Genomic DNA, 20,872 nt, shown 5'->3' with positions numbered 1-20,872 from the left:
TCTGGCCGGAAGCCAGCCATTCATGTTTCTTTAAACCTCCTGATTTTTGTCAGCTCTGACTCAAATGACCTTCTCGGAGAGAATAAAAAAAATTAAAAAAAAAAGAAAAAGGAAAAAAGAATCTTCCATCACACCCTTTCCTTCCCTCCACCCACTGTGGCACTTAATCACAGGAGAATCACAGGGGACAATTCCCATGGTGGCAGCGAGTCATGGTCTCCTGCCCCTCTGCTCCCTGCACAGCCCCTTTGCAGCAGAGGCACCTTCCCATTTCCAGCTGGTCTGGAGGCTCCAGGCAGGAAAGGAAAGAGCTTGGAGCTGAGCAGCTGCAGGGCAGGCTTAGGAGCCTCCATCACAACACAAGCCAGGCAGGATGGCCAATGCTGGGGACAAGTCCAGATCGTCCTGCAATACCACAACACACAACAGTGTCCTCCCAGCACGTAGCACCCTTTGATTCTTCCACCCCACGAAACCTGAACCATGCTTCATGATGGCGCCATGATGTTGTATTTTGCAGCAAGCCCACACAGTGGCCCATCCCTTCATCCTAAACATACTAAAGCTTTAAGCACATGGTCATGACTAAAAGCAAGAAAAAAACCCCCAACCTTTCCATATTCCCCTCCGCAGCAGCTCCTAAAATCCATTTAGCTTTCCTGCTTGGAGCCATTCACCATATTTCTGGTGCTCAGACCCAGGTTTGACACAGGAACCCGCAAGTGACCCCTCCTCTTCCAGTTTTTGCCCCCCCCCCCCCAATTCTGAAAAGAATAATTACTCCTCCACAAGAAGGCAGGAAGACATGGCACCAGCAGGAGCAATTCAGATCAGACCCCCCCAGCAGATAATCAGACACAATATCTTCCCATGCTGTGCTGGGAGCTCTGATCTGCCTTGCTGATGAAGCTGTTAAGATTAGGCCACTGCTGGCAGTAAGATAACGTGATGTGAGTGTTTAATACACTCACACCAGCTGGGTGGCCAGCCTAAGCCATCCTTTAACTTATTTGCTGGTTGTGAATATTCCTCCCTCTCTCCTGCCCATAGGATTTTAACATCCCTGTGAGGAAAGCAAGCTCCAAGCCAGCAAAAGCAAAGACCAACAGGCTGCTTAATTAACTGCCCCTCTCCCAGTTGCCACAGCTTGCCAAATGCTGGAGAAACCCGATTCCACCTGGTAATTAAGCACTTATGGCCCGAGAGGGACCAAGACAGCAGGGAAGCACAGCAGGGAAAGGAGGGGATCGACACCATAACCTCCTGTGACAACCCCCACCACAGGACCATGCCATTAGCACCAGTGCTCCATGCACTAACGATCCCCCAAAGGGACAAAAGCTTTTAAATGACCGTCAGTCCCTTAAATTAAATCTTAATTGGTCCAAGAGCTCCCTAGAGGGTTACACAGAGCAAGAGAGGCCTTGTTTGCCAGCCAGAAAAAGCCCTGCTCTCAGACATGCCTTTGAGTGTTACCTGCACTGTTTAACAGGTATCCAAGAATTTGCAAAGCCTGGCTGCCAAGTACTCCAGCCTGATCCCCCACTTGCCCTGCAGACCCTGCTGGGTCCCAAGAATTCTTCTTTTTATCTTCCATCCTTTCAACCAGCCTCAACTTCAAAAGGAGGAAATTAGTGATTCTATAACATTTCATCTTGTTTCTATTGCCCAACCTACCAAAACAAAGGAGGGAAAAACAAAGAACTGACTCTCACCAGGAGCATAAACAGGTTATTATAGCAATTACATACAATAAGGGCACGTATAAAGAGGAAGCCACTAAAAATGGGCTGAAGCTTTAGGTTTGTGCTCCCGTTGAGACCAGCTGGGCAACCAGTTTGCAAAGGTAGTAGAGAAGCAGAGGATCTGTGAGCCCAGAGAAACTCCCCACCAGGTGAAGCACGCGTGGCGCTGGTTGCAGTTGCAAGTTCTGCTGCCAGCCTTGCAGGAACAATGGTGCAATCCCACACCCAAGGGTACAGAAAGTAAATACAGAGTCTTGGGAGAGGAGGGCAGGAGAGAGAAGGTAAAACTTACACGAGCTCAGTTTTAGCCATACTGTAGCCCCCACCCTGCATTATTCCAGGCTCTGGCTTCCAGCACTACAGCTCTGAAGGCTGAAAATCCCCAGGTGAGCCAAATGCAGCATCTTGCAAGCACACAGCACAGCTGAGTTAGCTCTGGCCTACAGCCAGAAAGTTGCCACAGAGAATGACAAAGAGGAGAAGCTCTCAAGGAAAGTTAGTCTTTGAAAATCCCCTTCCAGAGCAGCAGTGAGCCATCAGAAAGCTACACTGCAGGCTGGCCCTTGAATGGAGGAGGGAGTACAAGCAGTCCACCCACCCAGCACACCCCTGCCAGCTGGGACGTTTCTAAGAGACACAGCAGATGCCACCTACGTTGGCTAACAGGATCAGCACACTGTGTGCGGCCCCGGGAGGCTTTTGCCCACACAGCTATTATGCGATGCATGATGTGCCCCGGGCGTTAGGAGATATTTTGCTGGTGCTGTGTATAGATAGCTGGCACTCATGGGAGAGAGCAAATTTGTGGAGGGTGTTTGAGAGGCTCCATGCAAGTGTTACAGTAGGACAGGGAGCAGACCAGAGACAATCCAGGGGACTAAAGCATGTGTTTGAGGCATCCGTCATCAATACATCCCAGGTATCTATAGCTGTAAATCTGGAGTCAGGCGCCTTACAAAGGGCAGAGACAAACAAGCCCTTACTCCACCAGCGGATGAAAAAGCCTCCTGCAAGGCCAAAGTAGAGCTTCAGCGCCCAACAAGGCTTGAAATCACTGCAATGAGTGCAAACTCCCAAACACAGGGGCAGTGCACTCAGCCCCTGAAAGGCTGCCTGAGCAACCACAGCAGCCAGGTTTCCAATGCAAGATGTGAGCTGTCCAGAGCTGCACAACTGTCCTGTCCCACAGACCTTCCAGCCAAGGAGAACCCAAACTTGGCTTGTGGTGCTGCAGGGCTGGTAGCAGAGACTGGAGAAGTGCAGCAGAGAAGGTGAAAGCCCATCCCTACCTATTCACAGGAGTACTTCAGTAGTTAACAGCTAAACTGCCACAGATTGCAGAGCAAATTCCCCATACAGGAAAGCAAACGCATATCTCACAAGCCCTTCATGACTTTGGCTTATAAATACATTCCTGCTTCTGCAGCTTCAGCCAGGACTTCTTTTCTGCTGCTTTCCTCTAAGCTGAGGAAAGTCGGAGGGAGCCACCCATTTCCAGAGGGATAGCTTTGTGGATGAATAGGAGCAGCAGAGGAGGCGTGGGGGCTAGCAGCCATGCTATTACAATGTTAATTCCCTTTGACTTGCCAGCATTAGAGACCAAACACTCATTGTCATTCTTTGCCTTCCATAGAAAGAACTTCAGCATGGACTTAGAGTTTTTTAAAGAGTTTTAAACATACCAGCATAACCTTAAAATCCTCAGGGCTGTATTTGTGTGTTCTGGGGTGAAGCCTTGTTAACTTTCCCCCTTTGGAAGGCAGGTACCTTCTTTAGGGGAATGGCACCTGCATAGTGTGGTAGGTTTCTGTGAGTGGCTGAACTTTTAGGGAGAACCTACACAGTAACAGCAAATAGCACAGACTGCAGTTAATACTACAGACAGACAAGAGGTTTTTGCTTCCATATTTTAACCAGAGCCTCCTGACCTAACATTAAACGAGCAGGTTTTGTCCCACCCTTCCAGCAAGGGCTACTTAAGGAGTTTAGAAGCTGAGGGACAGGTACTTGCCAGCACTGTCTACAACGTAACCAAGAAGGACTTGGGTTACCTGTCCAAGGTCCAAAGTGACGTTGACCTGGTTGAACTCCAGCCCCCGGGAAAGAGGGGGGCTCTGCCACCAGCGTTCTGTCCCATCAATGGCATTTGTTATGGGGTGAGCCTTGTTGCTGTTTGCAGAGGAGCAGATGTCACAGTACTGGCCCTGTTGGAAAGTACAAAAATAACATTTAATTTTAGCCAGAAAAATGAAGCACCAACCAGATAGGTATCACAGCAACACAGAAAATATAGGGTGTAAGCCTGCTAATGCAAATCAATATATAAAACTTTTGTTTGCACCAATTTAGAGCACGGACAGAAAAAGGTACAAGAAAAGACTCAAAATCCCCACAGTAACAATCCAGTGTACAACTGGGCTACTCTAAGAAGCATTCCTTCTGTATTTCAGATATGCAGTAAGCATTGGCAAAGGGGCCCAGCCACAAAGAACTAGGTGCAAGGTGCAGAACAGTATGCAGATGGAGAAGCCACACCACAATGGGAAGTGGTAGCTCAAGCTCCAGGGCCACCAGCTCCAATGCTGAGGCTGCCACTCTCACCCCTGTTGACACCCTGAGATCCTGACCCAGACCATTCAGTCATTCCTATGGACCCAGACTGGCAGTTCTTCTGCCCAACTCCCTGCAATCTGTTTCTTGTCAACCTATTCATTTCACAAGTATAGTCCTTTCAGCCACATTTTCAAGCTTAACAGTCTAGCAGCCAAGTTCCTTTTGCTGTTGATGCTGCAGCACAAGGCCAGAAAGGGACAGCCTCTGCTGTCAGCTGGCCAGGGACCTAGCTGCAATAACTTTTCTGCCTTGCTTTTGTAGCACGGGTGGTTTTGTCAGCTCCATGGACACACTGCCAGAGAAAACAGCTCTGCAACTTTAACAGCACCTCCTGAGCAGGATCAGACAAAGACCTAAGCTGTTAGGGGCAATTCTTTCTTTCCCATTTAATGCACAAATGAATCTGACCCCTCTTAAGGAAACCTGCAAATAGCCCTGAAAATTGGCAAGTTAGTTGTTTTGTGGAGCCACTATTCTGTCACTTGAATTGCTGTTACAGTCGAAAGAAACTCTGTTACAGGCAATTTTCCTTTTAAAGGTGCAGTTATCCCCAGGCAAGCAAGCTGCCCTTGCCCGTCCCAGCTGCTGCCAGCTTTAATAATATATCAGGTACATGATCTCAAGACAGGTAATCTTCCTGCTTACTGCATCTGCATCCCCTACAAGGGCTGAGGCAAGACAGAGCCACCGCAGAGGATGTGATTTTCCAGATGCCCCAAACTCTGGAGGAATCTCAGTGCAAAGGAAACAGATTTCATAGCATTCTTCCCCACAGCCACGTGCTATATTATTTGCAGGTAATTATGCAACACAAGTTGTCCTGAACAAGAACACCTTTTAATTAACTCCTCTAGAGATTTGAAAATAGCAGATGGGCAAGCACAAGGCCAAAGAAAGGGCAGCTGAAACCATCCAGGTAACCCTGACAACCATCCAGGGAGCTCCCGCTGTACAGAGAGGTCAGGACAAGGCTCGTTTGAACGTGCATTGAGCGAGGAGGGAGAGCAGACCAGATAAAACTGACCCAACTCTTCAGCTCAAACCTTTAATGGGAACCGGTGCAACAGGTTGTGTGGAAATTTCTGCTGCACAATACACCACACTGAGGCAGGGGGAGAAGCAAGACAAGATTACAAAATGGGAATAAGTAACAAAAAAATAGTGTTTTCATACTTTAAATTCTTGCCACAGATGCGAAAACCATTTTAAACCCAAAGTTCACACTGATGGGCAACAGTCAATTCAAGTTCAGTATGAGGGAACTAAAAGTTAGGATCAGCTGCTCCACATTTGTAATGCTGCTGTTATCCCTCCTCACTGCTGTGCAGCCTGCATTCGTTAGTGGCCACTGGGCTGGTTAACACATCAACAGCTGAACTAAGTTTGCTGTTAAAAGTGCAATTAGGCCCTCTGATGCACCAGTTGCTCATTAGTTGTCTCATTAGAGCCAGACCTAAACCCGGTGAGAATCATTTCCAGCTATTTGTATTTTAGAGCTACTCAAGCTCCTGCACAGTGCTTCAGGTCTCTACAGGAAAGAGAGAAGTTCTGACATCAGCAGAGGATTTTAATTAAAAAGCAATTGTGAGCTGCAGGCTTAGTGGAGACAGCAGGTTGCCGGGGCAGGAGAGGCTTGAACATCACTAAGGTACACCAAAGAAAGAACTTCAGCAATGCACGAAGTTGCAAGGCAGCTTAGAGAACATAAAGCTGCCACTATCAGAACCCTGCAAAGGGAGGGAGATAAGGAAGGAGGTCTGAATGGAGGGCAGCTTCCAGAGACCTGCAAGGCCTGATCGTGTTCCTGCTCAAGTCAGTGGGAACTTTGAAGTTCCCCTGAGCATAAAGACTAGCTCGGCACCCTGCTGGCACTGCTTGCCTCGGGGAAAGCTGACGCTTTGTCCCCGTTTATCTGGCCCTGCCATGACCCAACCTCAGCTCTCCCCACCTAATTTATCCAAAAACAGAGAGAGTGGGGCAGCTTTGGCTGCTGGAGATGAGGTAAGAAGGGCAGGAAATGGGGGGCAAAAAGTCCAATGCTATCATATACGTAAACATGGAAGAGACACATACCGAGAGGTACAGCACCGTCACCCGAAGCACAGAGAGCCCTGGGCTGAGCCAACTTCCCCCATACTGCACAGCACCACGCACGAGACAAAAAAGCACCAGGCCAGATGGTCACTGACTACTGCAGGATATCAAAAGAGGCTATCACTTAACTCGGAAACATTCTGGTAGGAAACAGCTTCAGACCTCATCTCTTACCAACACCTGGAAGAGCAATAGGACAAGACCTGTGGTTACCCCCAATACTACTCTAGCAAGCATAGCTCAGCACTGCAATTCAAAGTGCGAACAAGTGCTCTGCAGCAGCAGCGCTTAGGTGAAGACGGGCTTCAGATGAAAGCAAAAGCAGCACCGACTTAAAATCAGTGAGGTTTGTTGCATATTTTTAAATTCTAAGGTCTGTAATTACTTCAATTAATGCTAGTAACTTCCCTTATTGTTATACTACTAATCTCCTGAAATAAAGTAATCATCTACAACCCTGTCTCACTCAGGGCAGTGTACAATCCTTGCCAGTTTTGGCAGGTCTCTTGAAGAGCCCCCAGGCAGCTGGATGGGATGGGGAACATGAGCACACAGCTATGCCTTTGCAGAGCTGTCTGTCTTGGAAGACAGCTACAAGCATCTTCAGTAAAGCTTGATCAGAAAAATAAACCTATAATCCCTTTTTTGTCTCATCTTCAAGACATTATCATTAAGGTAGGATTGCCCCTGCTGACTAGCAAGCGGGGCAAGGGAACCAAACCTCCATGGCGAGTTGCTTTCCACACACCTCAGCATCACTGTGCATCACATCCTTGCAGACTGAAAAGCCCCCCACAGTTAGAAATGCTGTCTTCTGCCAAACAGCCCTGAATAAAGCAAAGGAAACTCCTTGAAAAGGTTTACAGCCTTCCCACAACCAGTGCCAAAAACACCGCAAGTGTCTTTAGGGCAGCATTATTTCAGAAAGCTTAACAATTATCAACATTTTAAGTCTATAAAGTTTTTTTAAGTCAATGAACTCCCTTTCCTGGAAGTCTTCTACAACGTCAAATGAAAAAAGCAGAAAACTGAGAACTGACTGAACTCACTGACTGGATGATTGTATTAAAGTTTACACTAGATCTTTAGCCAAGCAAATGTCTCTCCACCACCACAGCATGTGGAAATCTTTTGAGTGTCCCAAGAGGCATTCTTCCAGAATTCCTGACCCAAACCCCCTTTACACCACAGCCACACCATGCACGAACACCACTGAGCAGGTGAATGGAGAAGGGAAGGGACTCTGGTGGGACACGCAGGCAGTGAGGACATACATGTGGAGTTCATTATTGCTGTTTCAGTCTGCTCAAATTGAACACTTCCCTCCCACCTCCCGCTTCGCTTTAGTCACCGGGTGGTGCCAAAACCCCTAAAGGGGATGAACTGGGAACTCTGACCTCTGCTCCGACACCTCCTGTTTCCTCCCCTCTCTTTTAGGTGCTCCCTGTGGTCATGGAAAGGAGCCACTACAAAAGGATTTTTCTAAGGCTTTCAGACTGACCGAAGACTACTGGCCTGGGAAGTGGTGCTCTGATCAAAGTGACCACGTGCCAGAGCTGCAGAGGAGATGGGAGGATGGGAAGGGGTCGCTGCAGAAATCCACAGCTGAGGAGCCCTGCTTGGCAGCGGGGCAAAGCCAGGAGGATGTGCACACCCTGCGGTGCCAGGAAAGGGCTGTGCTTGAAGGATGAGTTACAACTGTTCCCAAAGCTGGTACAGCCTGAAGGGTTTATTTGAGTCACCAGCATCCTAGTGCAGTGTGCCATGCTAAGCTAGCAGCATGGCCGGAGCACAGGTGTAGAGTGATAAACACGTGCCCACATTTGCTAGCTTTTCCAGGCAGTCTTATCCTCCCAGTTTTGCTTGGCAGATCATTCACGTTTGTTTTCAAGTGCACACAGTGGCAGTCACTTTTTCACCTTTCCTTACTACCTTTACGTCACCGTAGGCACAATTACTACATTGAGGTCCCTGTAAGTCTCCTGCTACTAATACTTCAAGTTTCTTCAAGTTACATTATTTTACAGTGCAGCAAAGTGAAAGAGATCACTTTAACAGTGGCAAAACTCAAAGGAGGAAAAGTCAGCTTTTTGCCATCCAGTAACGTCTTCAACAATTTCTACTACATATGGAGCAAAATTCCATGTCATAATCACACAATAGCCAGAAAAGAATGTGGCCAGAATGAGAAAAATGCTTCACAGAACATCTTATGACAAAGCTGTCCTTACAAAAAGGCCAAGAAAGGCTTGATCTGGGAAACTGAGTTTTCCATGGCTTTTCCTTACTTTCTTTACATACAACACAGATGACCCTGTTGCTCCATTGCGACAGGTGAACTGGCACTGTGAACCTCATAAGCAACAAGCAGAAAATGCTGGCAAGCAGCAGCTGGCAGCTCCATGGCAGGCTTCAGGCTGCAAGAGCATTTCAAATCAGAACTGTTCTTCCCAGATTGGGCTGCCCTGGGAGGGGGCAGTGGGTCTGGAGTTCCTGCAACCAAAACTAGTGTTTTACAAGCACGTTTACAACTGTTCTTTCCTTTTCAAGAGAGCCATAGCTGTTAAACTGCTCAGCAGTTTTTACCATCTGCATTCCTGGCTGCAAGCTCCTTCTGGTCCTCTTAAAATGGGACCCCTGAGATAAGTCACCTGATCTTAACTTTCTCTTCTGCTCATCCCAATACCACACTGAACACACAGGGAATGGCGGTGTTAAGACCCATAAAGGTAATTATTACCACATTTATCATAACGATTCCCTGACTGGCAGAGGAGCTGGTTTGCTCAGGATTTCATAAACATAAGGAACGGACAACTCTAAAAATAATGCCGCAGAACTCGGCAAGCCGCATTTCACATGTGCGGCTCCTGACAAGGCACGGAGAGAAAGAGCACGTGCGTCTCATCGCCCCAACTGCTCCGGGGGGCTTCAGATGGGCTCCCGGCGCCGGTGCCCAGGCCTAGGCAGGGGAGGATGCCCTGGGGACCATCCCTGCCTACCCTCTGGCCCCTCTCAGAGCGCCCCCCGCTAACCCAGCGGGCAGGCCGGCTCTGCCCTGCGCGCCCGGCTCGGAGCTGCCCCGCTCTTCGCTGCGGTCTCTGCTCTGCCCAGCCCCGGCGAGACCCAGCTCTGCCTCCTCCCGCACCGACGACTGAACAGCAGCGGGGGAACGAGGGCGCGATGGCCGGGGGAGCACAAAGGGGCGCTCGGCTCCGCCGCCCCAGCGAGGCTCCACAAGCCGCCCGCGGGCGGGTGTGTGCGTGCCCCCCCGCCGGCCGTACCTGGATGGTCTGGTTGGGGTCCCCCCCCGCCACCGGCCCCCCGACCAGCTTGCAGTACAGGTCCTCCACAGCGCGGCGGCTGCCGGCGCCCGCCGCCTCCTCGCCGCAGGTGGCGGTGGCGGAGATGCGGGTGCCCTCGGCCAGGTTGAAGTAGGGCGGATGGAGGCTGTGCCCGTTCACATCGCTGGGGAAGGAGGCGGGCGGCCGGGCGGCGGCGGGCAGCGCCAGCAGCAGCAGCCGCAGCAGCCCCATCCACGCAGCGCCCCGCTCCGCCGCCCTCGCCATCTTCACCGAGGCTGCCCGAGCGGCAGGGGCGGGCGCGGGCGGCAGCAGCACCGGCCTCCCCCGTCCCGCCGCCTCGGCACTGCGCGCCGCGCCGCCGCGGACGCGCTACTTCTGCCCCAGCGGCGGGGAGGGGCCGCCCGCCCCCGTGCGCAGCCCCCGCCGCCCTTAACCCCTTCGGGGGCCGCCGCCCGCCAGCCCGCCTCGCCCCGGGAACCCCCTGGCCCGCGGGCAGCCGCAGCCTCGTGGGAGGAGAGGCCAAACGGGGTGAAGGGATTCCCCCCCCCTCCCCCCCAATATGCAAGGGGGACAGGATCCTCAGGGAAACAATGTGCCTATTGTATCTGCATTGCCTGGGTCTCGCCCGCTGGTATTTCAGTACGTTAAACTCCATTAACCGATAGATCAGTTTATGTCCAGGAAAAAGCTCGATTACTAATTAACAAAACAGTAAAAGGCTCCACAAAAGCCATTTTCCTCTCCTCGGGGTATGCTGTTGGTTCTCATTAAGTTTGGACAGGGAAAATTTGCTTCCGCTTTCCCCAGAAAGGCTTGCTGTCGGGGAAAGGCTTTGCCTCCTCACCTACGGGGGAAAGCAGCGATAACTCAGCCTTCGCCCCATCCCTCTGCTGCCCACGGACCGTCCCTCCGTGGTGCGACTTGCAAGGGCACGCACGCTGCCGGGTCTTTATGTACTGCTGGGGGAAGGTGCTTTACAGATAAGAAAACCGAACATACTACAAGAAGTCATACATGACAGTACATAAATTAACTCATCAAAACACTACTTTGATTTTTCTAGCCCAGACTTTTTTAAATCCAAGAATTGCACAATACACACAAAATGTTGTGCCTGAACTGGCCAATGCTGTTTCTTTAAACTAAGAAGATACAGAGTAGACCACCGGAGATTGGGTCTGCACTCCATACAGTTGGATTGCTATGGTATTTGAACCTTGCAGGAAGCAAAACAAGCTCTTAAGCATGTCCAGGTCTTCACAGGCTGCTGCTGGGCATTTGGTAGCTGCCTCACATCATCCTCTTTGTTCCTCTTTTGTGGACAGCCTAGCAGGAACCAGCCCTCTTGGAAAAGTTGGTGTCTTAAATTTGAAAAACTTTAAAAAAAAAAAAAAAGCATTGTGATATGTGTAGCTAATTCACATATGGCATGTACCTGGAAGGCTATGCAATTACACTCATTTCAGCACTTTCAAGGGACTTTGAAAGATCCTTTTTACAGTATCTAAATCACTGTATGTGGCCTATCGTATAGTGATATATTGTAAGATTACTGTATAGCAAGAGAGGAGCCCTGGTCACTGCAGTGCCCTGTGCTGCAGGTGGTCAGACACTCGTGGCCCTCCAGCCAAGTGGTGCTTGGGAAAGCTGCTTGGTCCCAACATCAGGAGGTGGAGGACTGCAGACCCACATGCCATCATGAACCAGGGAGCCATCCAGTGCCAGCTGTTTCTCTCCTGGCACTGCAGAGTGCGAGATCGCATTAGCATGACATCAGGACTTGTGAACGAAGGGTAGTGAGAGGTGCCTGGTTCCACATGGCAAGGAAGCACTGAAGCACAGCTGCCAAGCCCATTCAGTTAGAAAGACTTCCTAAAGGGCTTTCAGACATCTTTTAACCCCTTCCTGCTTGACCATCTCTTTGGAGATCTTTCCCCTGGTTTCCCCCACTTAATGTGAGATCTTATCACTCAGCAGATGAATATAGCCTTTAAAAGCTTAATAGAACCTTTCAAGAAAAGAGACTGAGCAGTCTTTGCCCTTTAAACTGCGCTTGAAAATGGGTAGCGTGCTCTGGGGAAAGTGGAACAGCCACCTTTGAAAATACTTGTGCTCTGAAGTAATCGTTAACTAACATGTTTATGTATGGGACACCAATACTCCACAGGACAGGAATTAAGACTTCCTTAAACTTTGTCAAATGCCATATTTAATTAGCTACTTACACCCCATGGCACCTCTGAATACGTAAAAAGAGTTAGCAAGGAAAACTGGCCACAGATTAGGAAAATAACTTTCTTCCATCCCCACAAGAGAGTTACGAGGGGGAGAACACTTAGGCCCGTCTAATAACCCTAATCCCTCTAGTGGTAACTTTGTGGCACGTAATTAATCCCTCCTCCAAAACGCAATTAAGGAAAGTGAAATCACAGTTAGCACGTGGGTTTTGTGGCACGGGCTCAGGAGCACCATGCAGAAAAAATGACCCTTCTGCAGTCTGAACTGGCCTCTAGTCGGCCACAGAGCTACTTTGCAAAGACAGTTTGAAGACTAAAATAGGCTACTTATACTGAGGGGGTCTGAAGTTTTCCAAGAAGCCATGGAAATGGTTTAAAGAAAGAAGATTCTGAGGTTTTTTTTTCCCAGCACAGAAAGAAAGAGGCAGGGAGTTTATAGCTAAACATCCAATTTAGAGGTTAACAAAAGAATTGAGGTTAACAGCTTAAACTCCTGTCCTAATGCCATCTCTGTTCAGCCACACTCAGGAAAACAAGACGTATTGGCTAATCTGGACTGGACACAAGTCCCATCTAGTCCAACATCTCATCTGAGGGCCACCAGCAGCAAAAATTTCAGGTGAAAACCTCTGTGGGTGGGCAAGGAATACTCTGCTCCCAAAAAAGATGTCCCCTGATCTATAACAGTTAGAATTTAGCTTGAGTACTGGAGCCTTTCTTCCATTTAATAACCATTTTAAGCCCTAACTTCAACAGCCCTGGACATTTATCATTCATGTTGTTATCTGCTCTGATCCCTCAGACTTTTACTAGTTTCTTGAGACTAGCAATGGTGCTTCTCCACTCGGCTTCACAAAGCTACTGGTCATAGTGACAGACTCTTAAATAACAGGTGTTAAAGCGGAAGAGGCTGTTCCATTTAACCAATCCACTACCAGTGAATGCAGAAAGAAGAAAAAAAAAAAAATCCAGCCTGTAGCAATCCTATTCCAATCTTCTCTGAACCTACATGTAGCAACATGACTTCAGCCATGCTGCTATCCATCTGCAACCATTAAAGGCATCTGAGTTCCACTCTAGTTTTTAATTTTGTCTCCCTAAAAACTGCAAGACCATGAGAGGATTGCCAGAAGATGCCATCAGAAACCACAAGCTCTTTCTTCAAGCAAGCTGTAGAATGACAACAGGGGTTTGGGAGTGTGGAGGGACAGGAAGAGCTTAAGAGAGATCTGAGAACAAATTAAATGTTTGGGCTCCCAAAAGCTTACCTTCATGAGGGAACCCAGTTCCTAAGTCTGAACAAAGATTCAACAGATTACAGGCAAGAGTTTTCTGACCTACACAGACCCTTTTAACCTAATGCAGAAGTACAGGGAAGTGTCCCACAGGCCTGTCAAGTGAATGCAGACACATTCTGCTTGCTGTGAATAAATTCTCCGGTTTTGTATTGTCTATTACATAGAGAAATGAAAGAAGAGAAATTTGAAGAGAAATTTCCTCACTCTGGGAAAACCAAAATATGGCCAATGGAAAAAGACCACTGCCTTCACACGCTGCATTTCCTAGCAAGGTACCACCACAGTCAGAGCCGTCAGTAAAAGCAGTGCCTGAGCCAAGAGAAACAAGTGAGCATATGGCTCTGGTACCATGTATTGTATAGGAACAGGAACATGTTATCTTACAAAAGATTTAATTACTTTCTTACTACCCTGATGCAAGCAGTATAAAGGAATGAGTTTCCTGAGCTTTGCTCCATGGTGACCTAAGAACATTACACGAAGATCACCAGTTTGATAAGCATTTTGTGTCTTGACACAAGTGTGTCAAGAACAGCTACTAGAAACTAAGAACTAATTCCACACGAGCTGCAACTGAACCAACACAAGCCAGAAGAGCAATCAATATCCTTCAAGCACATCCCCAGCTTTATAATTTTACAAGTTTACCAGAGAAGTCTGTAAAAATAATACTAAAAAAGACGTAAGCAGGTTTTAAGTGAGGCTTGCATTGAGTTTGCTGAGTTCACAGAGGCACGGAAAGGAATTCTCTTCCTGTTCATGCAGACCCCCACACAGATGCACATACAGACAGTTCTGCAAACAGAGACCCAGAGTACATTCCCCCTGTTTGTTCTTCAAACTGACAGCTCAATTACAGCTTTTTAAACCCTTTTGCACAGGGGGAGCTAGGGCACAGTTTGAATCTACAGTGGGAAATGACTGAAGAGTTTTGTTGAAGGCATGAGGAATTTGACCAGTATCTGCCTCACTTTCTCAGACTGGTTCTTATGAACACATAAAGCCAAAGGTCAGAAGGGATGATCAGGCTCGTCACACTATCTCATCTGCTATCTACTACAGGCCATAAACTTGCACCCCACAGTGTTAAACCCAACGCAGCTCTGCTTTTATGAAAATATTCCCGATGCTGTTTTTGCAATGCTAACAGAAATAGTTAAAGCTGGACAAACCAAACCAGACTGATACGGCGATACAACAGGAAACAACTCTAGGAAAGACAGCGTCCTTTATATCTTTTCAGAACTGAATTACATGCTGTGAAAATGCAAATCACTAAACCTGAAAAGCATCAGATGAGCATTAGCCAGAGCTGAATTAGGACATACCTGGAATTAACAGTTATTTCCCCCTTTCTCTGTAGAATTACTTTAATGTGTCTTATCTTTGTTTCCTTTATAGTGTTCCCCCTTCAACATTTATTTAAATTCAAAAAAAGACTGTTTTGATACACAGCTGGTCAGTTTGCCATGTCCAGGCAGCACCTTTTAGTTAAAAACCAAAGAAGGCATGCATTTGTGTTTTGTCTGCTGTGGACATTTTCACAAAGAGATCAAGAAGTTTCGTAATATAGTAGGACACGTTACTCTACACCAGAGAATTCAATTCACGTTAAGGTCAGCCTGTACCTTCCCTGTAATCAAATGGTTCCAAAACCCTCCCAAAGCCAGAACAGGTGTTTCATTCATACTGTCTGTCTACCTGGCAAGAACCCAAATACTTTCTTTTAAAGCCTAAACTCTGTATTATTCTGAAAACATACATAGTGCTGTCTCCTAGGCATGCTTCAGGCTTGGTCATTATTAGCTACATGTTTTTCTTTGCACAAATCAAACAGGAACACAGCTGCTTTTATGTTAATAACTAAATCATGCTTTAAATTTATGCCACACAGTTCTCCCTTCAGCCAGAAGGGCCCTGCAGATTTAATGAGCTGACATGTCAACAGAGATCAGTTCACCCACCAGAAAAGTGCAGCTACTTCTAGGGCGAGACATGGTAGCTGTTCAGCACTGCAGGAGAATCAAGACTGCTGCGTCCAGTTGAAGCCACAGAGAAAGCAAGGGGGATGAGCGAATGTGCTCGGCTTGAAAACCAGTGCAACGATGGGATTTAATGCACTTGCTGGAGCGTGAAAGAGCTGCCGGAGCAAGCTAGAGACACATAGACAGAACCTACTTTTACTTCTTATCTGAAAGGTGGGACATACCCAGCACTGCAAGTGGGAGACTGACTCAAGCCTGACTCTGAGAACAGGATTTTCCTACTATGTCATTGTAACTTCTTTGAATACCGGGAAGTTCATTCTTCCAGTTTTGTTTCTATACCCTGTGGCTATGTGCACAAATATTCTTCAGGCATGGGGTCATGACAGATACTTGCTGGCTTTCATGAACATCGCATTGCATTTTCCAAAATATAGCTGGAAATTATTAGTGACAAGGATCAGGGATTTCAGAAAAAACAGCACTGCTAATGCAATTCACACATGTCTTTGAAGCTGGGGAAGGAATGATTCATGCCAATAAGGACTGCTTGGGTTAAGTCATCCACTGCATTTCCATTCAAGGGGTTTCTTTTGTCCTTGCCATTCTTGAAAGCTGTTGCTAATGTCACAAATAACTCTGAAAACAATAGTTCCTGGAGAAAGTTACTAAGTAACATGGCAGAAGGAAGACCTCACCCGATCAGAAAGGTAAAACACCAGCTGATGATTCCCCAGGTTTGCCTCTGCCTGCCTTGCCTTTGTAACTGCGTTCTCCTTAACTGTGCATCTGTTCAGCTGGAAAGCTGCAGGTTTGCTTAGACAGGGAAATGCTCTGATTTCATTAGTGCTACTAAACCAGCACAAAATTGAGCTTGTGCGCTGTGTTTGGTGGGTAACATGGCGCTGATACAGATATACCTGCCCCCCAGGCAAGCACAGAGCACCTACTACAAAAACAACTTCTACCTTTGAACTGGTCTTTTGGCAGTAACTTTTGTCACTTACACTTAGAGACTTTAAGATCAGACTTTTCCTTTCCTATAATCAGATTGATCCAATGCTACTCTTGTGGTTTTGTACAAGAAATCTTTCTACTCATAATCTAGATTTAACTGTAGTAGCCAGATGGTGAGGCACACACTCAAATACCCAGTACAAACGTAAATGGTTACTGTTAGGGCTAATTACACTATCATATCATATAGAGCCAGTTTCCCTGGACTGATGAGACCCAAGTCATGCCTTAAAGCCCCTCCACTATCAGTTTCTAGTACATGGACTTCATGAAAGGATGATCTCTGCCATACAGGGTAGTAACATTGGCATCTTCCTATGAAGTCCTGTTTCTTTAATGAGAAACATAAATACATAGTTAATTAAAAGTTTAATTAGGAGCAAGCATCAGACCCCAGCAACATTACAAATGCCAAGCTGGCCCCAGAGGAAGGATCATCTCAATAAATATCTCACTCCAGCAAGTGTCCTTTGGTTTTCATGTGCGTTCTGCCAGCTGAAGGGAATGCCCAGTCCAACACAGTGGCTGTGGCTCCCCAAAGGAATCAGCAACAGCTCGTGTCAGTCACTAGGGATACAGGTAGAGGAAGGTGCACAGATCCAGAAACCCAACAGACTTATTGGACTTAATGGAACAAACATTTAACATTTGGTATTTCCCCATTATCTCTGATGTGCAGTTTAGCATGATATTCAAAAATGCACAACACTGAATGAAGCAGCGGATACATATTCCAGCCATAAAGCTCCAGGTTTTGCTGCTCCCCAGAAGCTTTTCTAATTGTGCTGCACGTGTTTTCCCAGCTGAAATGAGAACTGTGGGTCTTACAAAGCGTGCCAGCTGGTAAAGAGGTTAGATGCAAAGTTTGTCGGGGGGCAGGGCATGGGGGAAGTTAAAAATGAAGGGTTGAAGGGTCCCTTTCAAAGCAGTTCTTGAACATGGGAAATAACCTCATTTGCCACGTCCAGGAAGTTGAATGGCCAATACCAGCAGCACTGGTACAATGAGTATGTGGGGCCTCTGCCGCACAGGCAGGCTGTGCTGGGGTCAGCAAGCAGCCACAGGGTTTCGGCTGCAAGACAGGAAGCAAAGACCAGCCATCCACGCCCCACTACCTTGCCTCACGCATTACTTGTCAGAATTATAGACTAAGATCATTACCAGAACTTTCTGTATACAAGCTGTCAAGGCAAAAACCAGTATCAATGCACAAGTTTTGTGTTTTCTTCTCACTTCAGACATGGCAAGGGTATCAAAAAGTGAGGGAGAGGATAACTCCCTGGAGTAACAAAGATCAATGTGAACAAACAGAAGGAGCTGGTATCCTAGGTATGCACCAGCGACATTAAACACCATCATGTTTGCATTATTTGATTTAAGCACATTAGGAGACACAAATGTGGTACCACTAACTCTACCCAGTATTCCCTATTCTTTACCAGGGCAGAAGCTGCAATACAAAGAAAAAAAAGTCAACAGACATTCGTGTGCATCAACACCCATGACCAGAAAAGGTCAAACAGCCTCTGCTTGGCGTACCCCCCAATGCTGGCACTGGGGACGTTATTCCAGCAAACACACTGGTGACAGCCACAGCAGTCCGGTGTGAAGTTGGCCCGTCTGGAGTGCCCTGGCCCTTCAGTTTGAGGGCCCCAGCTTGTAGCGGTGCAAGCTGTACTGTGGCCACTCTGAACGGAACCTGGCACAGCACTGCTGCAGGGTGTCTTTAGCATCATGTCAACACAGATGAGGATGAATTCATACCTGCGTTTTCTACTTATTTCAGAGCTGGAAAGAGGGAAATTAGTTACTACCCAAGGCTCTCCACAGGGCACAAGGCAGTGCTGGACAACAGAGCTTAGCTCCAGCTGCTCATTGTGTGCTCTGCCTATGGGGAATACTTTTTTTTTCCTCTTGGATATACTCAATCCAAACACAATATTGACAGTAAACTCTTCTTTCTGAGACTCCCAGTCCTAATCCGTGGGACTTGCAGAGGGTGAAAGCATTGTAATGAAATATTAGCAAGAGTTGCCTTGGTAACTGCCCAGATGAAGCCCTCTTATATTCACTGAAGTTCTCCCAGCGTGACTAATACCTCCTGGGCTGTAGTTACACCACTCTGAACGTCCTGAATGCATGACCAAGTCAGCAGAGCAAACACACTCAAGCCCCATTTATACAGTTATGGCTTCATCTGATTATTTTGTCGTTTGACTGAGTGCAAGCGAAATTTGTGGAGCTTCACTCTGCAGTCATTACCACTTTTACCTTGCCCCTCTTGATAATTCAAGCTAGGATTTCCTATTCTGCATTTTCTAAAAGAAAAAAACCAGCAGCCTAACAGCTGAGTGCAAATTGCAGTCATCTGTTAAAATGCATTTGGTAACATTTTCTTTATCCTGTTAACCTTATCAGTGAGCGTAACACATGGGGAATGTGGAGGGCCTTCATGCAATGCAAAGCAAGAAGCACTCCATGTACAGGCCTCTCCAGCCCTTCTGCCACAAAATCCAGATCACAATTTGCAGCAACTTAAAATTGTCAGTGTGAGAGGATATCAGCAGAACCGTGGAACACAGGGAAAGGCACTGACAGAGATCCTCACCCCATCTGAGCAAGCCTTTTGCCCCCATCATTCCTCCCCCCTCAAGCTCCCTGGCACTACATGCACACCATTCCCCTTCTGCTGGGTGGAATCTGAATTGCTTAAGTATATGGTCCTGACCATGTACAGCTTAAGGCTTGCACAGAAGAAAGATTTTCTTCTGCTTGAGCAGGGGCTTGCAAAGAAAGCCCTGCTGTCCCCAGGAAGGCTGGCACCATCCCACCCACAGGACTGTGACAGCAGAGGAAATGTAAGTGGTCCCTTTGTAAGCTGCAGCTGACAGCAGCAGAGTACTATCATTTCTCCAAACTTGGGCTCACTCCTTATGCTGGCTCCCTCTATCCCAGCTGCCCACCCAACCCTTAATTTTCTTTCTGCAAAGCTCCTTTCACTGCCAGGACTAAGGATTTATGTGTCCCAGAGAGAACGATTCAATGTCCTGATCCTCCCTACTTCTCACTCTTCCTCTTATTTCTAGGAGTACAATTCATTTCCCTGAGTGGGATCAGGAGCAGAACGCCTTCAGGAAAGGAAGACTTGCAAGATCAAGAGTTCTTATCTATTTCAGACTTTTTGGCAATGCACAGAATAATTTCCTGTGACAAGATAATCTCAGAATTCAGATACCCCTATTTCTGTCCAGCAAACCAAGCTCCCAAGAATCCTGCTTTAGATGCGAGAGATGGCAATTGCAATACCAGAGACAGAGGAGGTCAGGGTGACAACGTGCACTGTGACATTTCCCCTTCAGTTAAATGAGGAGGGATGCTAGTAGCTGTCCAAGCATTTGAGCTGAAAGTCTGAGCACAGCTTAGCAAGAACTGTGTAGTTCCTACAAGGTAACCACTGAGCTGTATCTTATTGTGGCTACAAGATCAGTTGGTTCTCCATACCTGCCTGTGAGCTTTCATCTCCAAGTGGGACATAAGCCATAACCATATCCTCTGCAGGGATCAGCCTCAGCCAGCTAAGGCCTTGCTTTCCTGGTGAAAGCAAAAGGTCACAGAAATTTTGGATCTCCTTCCTATAGTTCAAGGCGCACAACAAAGTGCTGCTGCGAGTCTGCAGCTGTGGTTCCTGCAGATGTACCTGGCTTAGCTCTGCAGCAAGCAGGTTCACTAACAGAACAGCCGCTGCAGGGCAGAGCTCCTTCCAGGCTGCAATATTTGCCTGACCAGCTGGTAAAAACCAGGACAGCTGTACTGCATGGGGTACTCAAACCTCCTGGTGCCTGCCCCGGGCTCTGATCAGCATAGCCTATTCCTGAAAAAAGGCTTCTCTAACAACAAGGGAAACATAAATGTAGCAGCACAATCTCTCCTGGCACTAGGGACTCATGGTTTGATTTTGTGCTGCACTAAGTTGCATATGAACCAGCTTTTAAGAGTCAATTTATAGAGGATACAGGAAAACATTATTTCCCACTCTTAAGCTATTCACCAGTGCCAGCTAACTCATTCTCAAAATGCACACTGCAGTTGGGGTGCGCTGTGGTAAGAGAGTTCTTGATGCCTTTCATTAGCATTTGTCCCTTGTGTGCAACACAAGCAAGTTTTCACACCTGTGTCTGCCATAGATACGAACTAGCCATGGTTTGGGCTCCATATCAGGAAAAGATTTTACATATTTCCATTGTCACAGCCATTAATCTGAAATCTAAATTACTTCCTATTCGGGAAAGCATCTGAGTTTTTTCCATGCATTATTCCTACAGTAGCTTAACAGGAACAGCTAGCTATTTTGTGCTCAAAAATAATTCCCCCCAGGAGGAAGATAGCAAATAGGAAAATAGGTACCTTCTCCAAAATAGAAGAGCTGTGAGCCTGTTTCTAACACTACAGAGAAAGATGGTGCCACAGCCAAGAACCTATGAGGCTCAAATCCTCTATTAGTTTCCTGCCTGACCTTGGACACATCACTTAACTTTCTCTTTGCCCCTCCCATCAACTCAAAATAAAAAGCAGCAACAG

The 20,872-nt window shown here is 47.3% G+C and overlaps 1 protein-coding gene across 2 annotated transcripts in view; it reads right to left on the bottom strand.

Moving 5' to 3' along the window:
• The window catches only part of LAMA5 (laminin subunit alpha 5), a 93,661-nt gene extending 83,573 nt beyond the window's left edge, over positions 1–10,088 (bottom strand). For both annotated transcript variants that reach the window (XM_040609205.1, XM_040609206.1), the window contains exons 1-2: positions 9,737–10,088; positions 3,797–3,949 (exon numbers count right to left, since the gene is read on the bottom strand). In XM_040609205.1, coding sequence (XP_040465139.1) covers positions 3,797–3,949; positions 9,737–10,021 — 438 coding nt within the window. In that variant the 5' untranslated portion in view covers positions 10,022–10,088. The remainder of the gene's footprint in view (positions 1–3,796; positions 3,950–9,736) is intronic.
• Between the last annotated feature and the right edge of the window lie 10,784 nt (positions 10,089–20,872).

The sequence above is a fragment of the Falco naumanni genome, chromosome 10 (assembly GCF_017639655.2).
Source record: "Falco naumanni isolate bFalNau1 chromosome 10, bFalNau1.pat, whole genome shotgun sequence".
Lineage (NCBI taxonomy): Eukaryota > Metazoa > Chordata > Aves > Falconiformes > Falconidae > Falco > Falco naumanni.
This window is presented reverse-complemented; position numbering and strand designations above follow the sequence as displayed.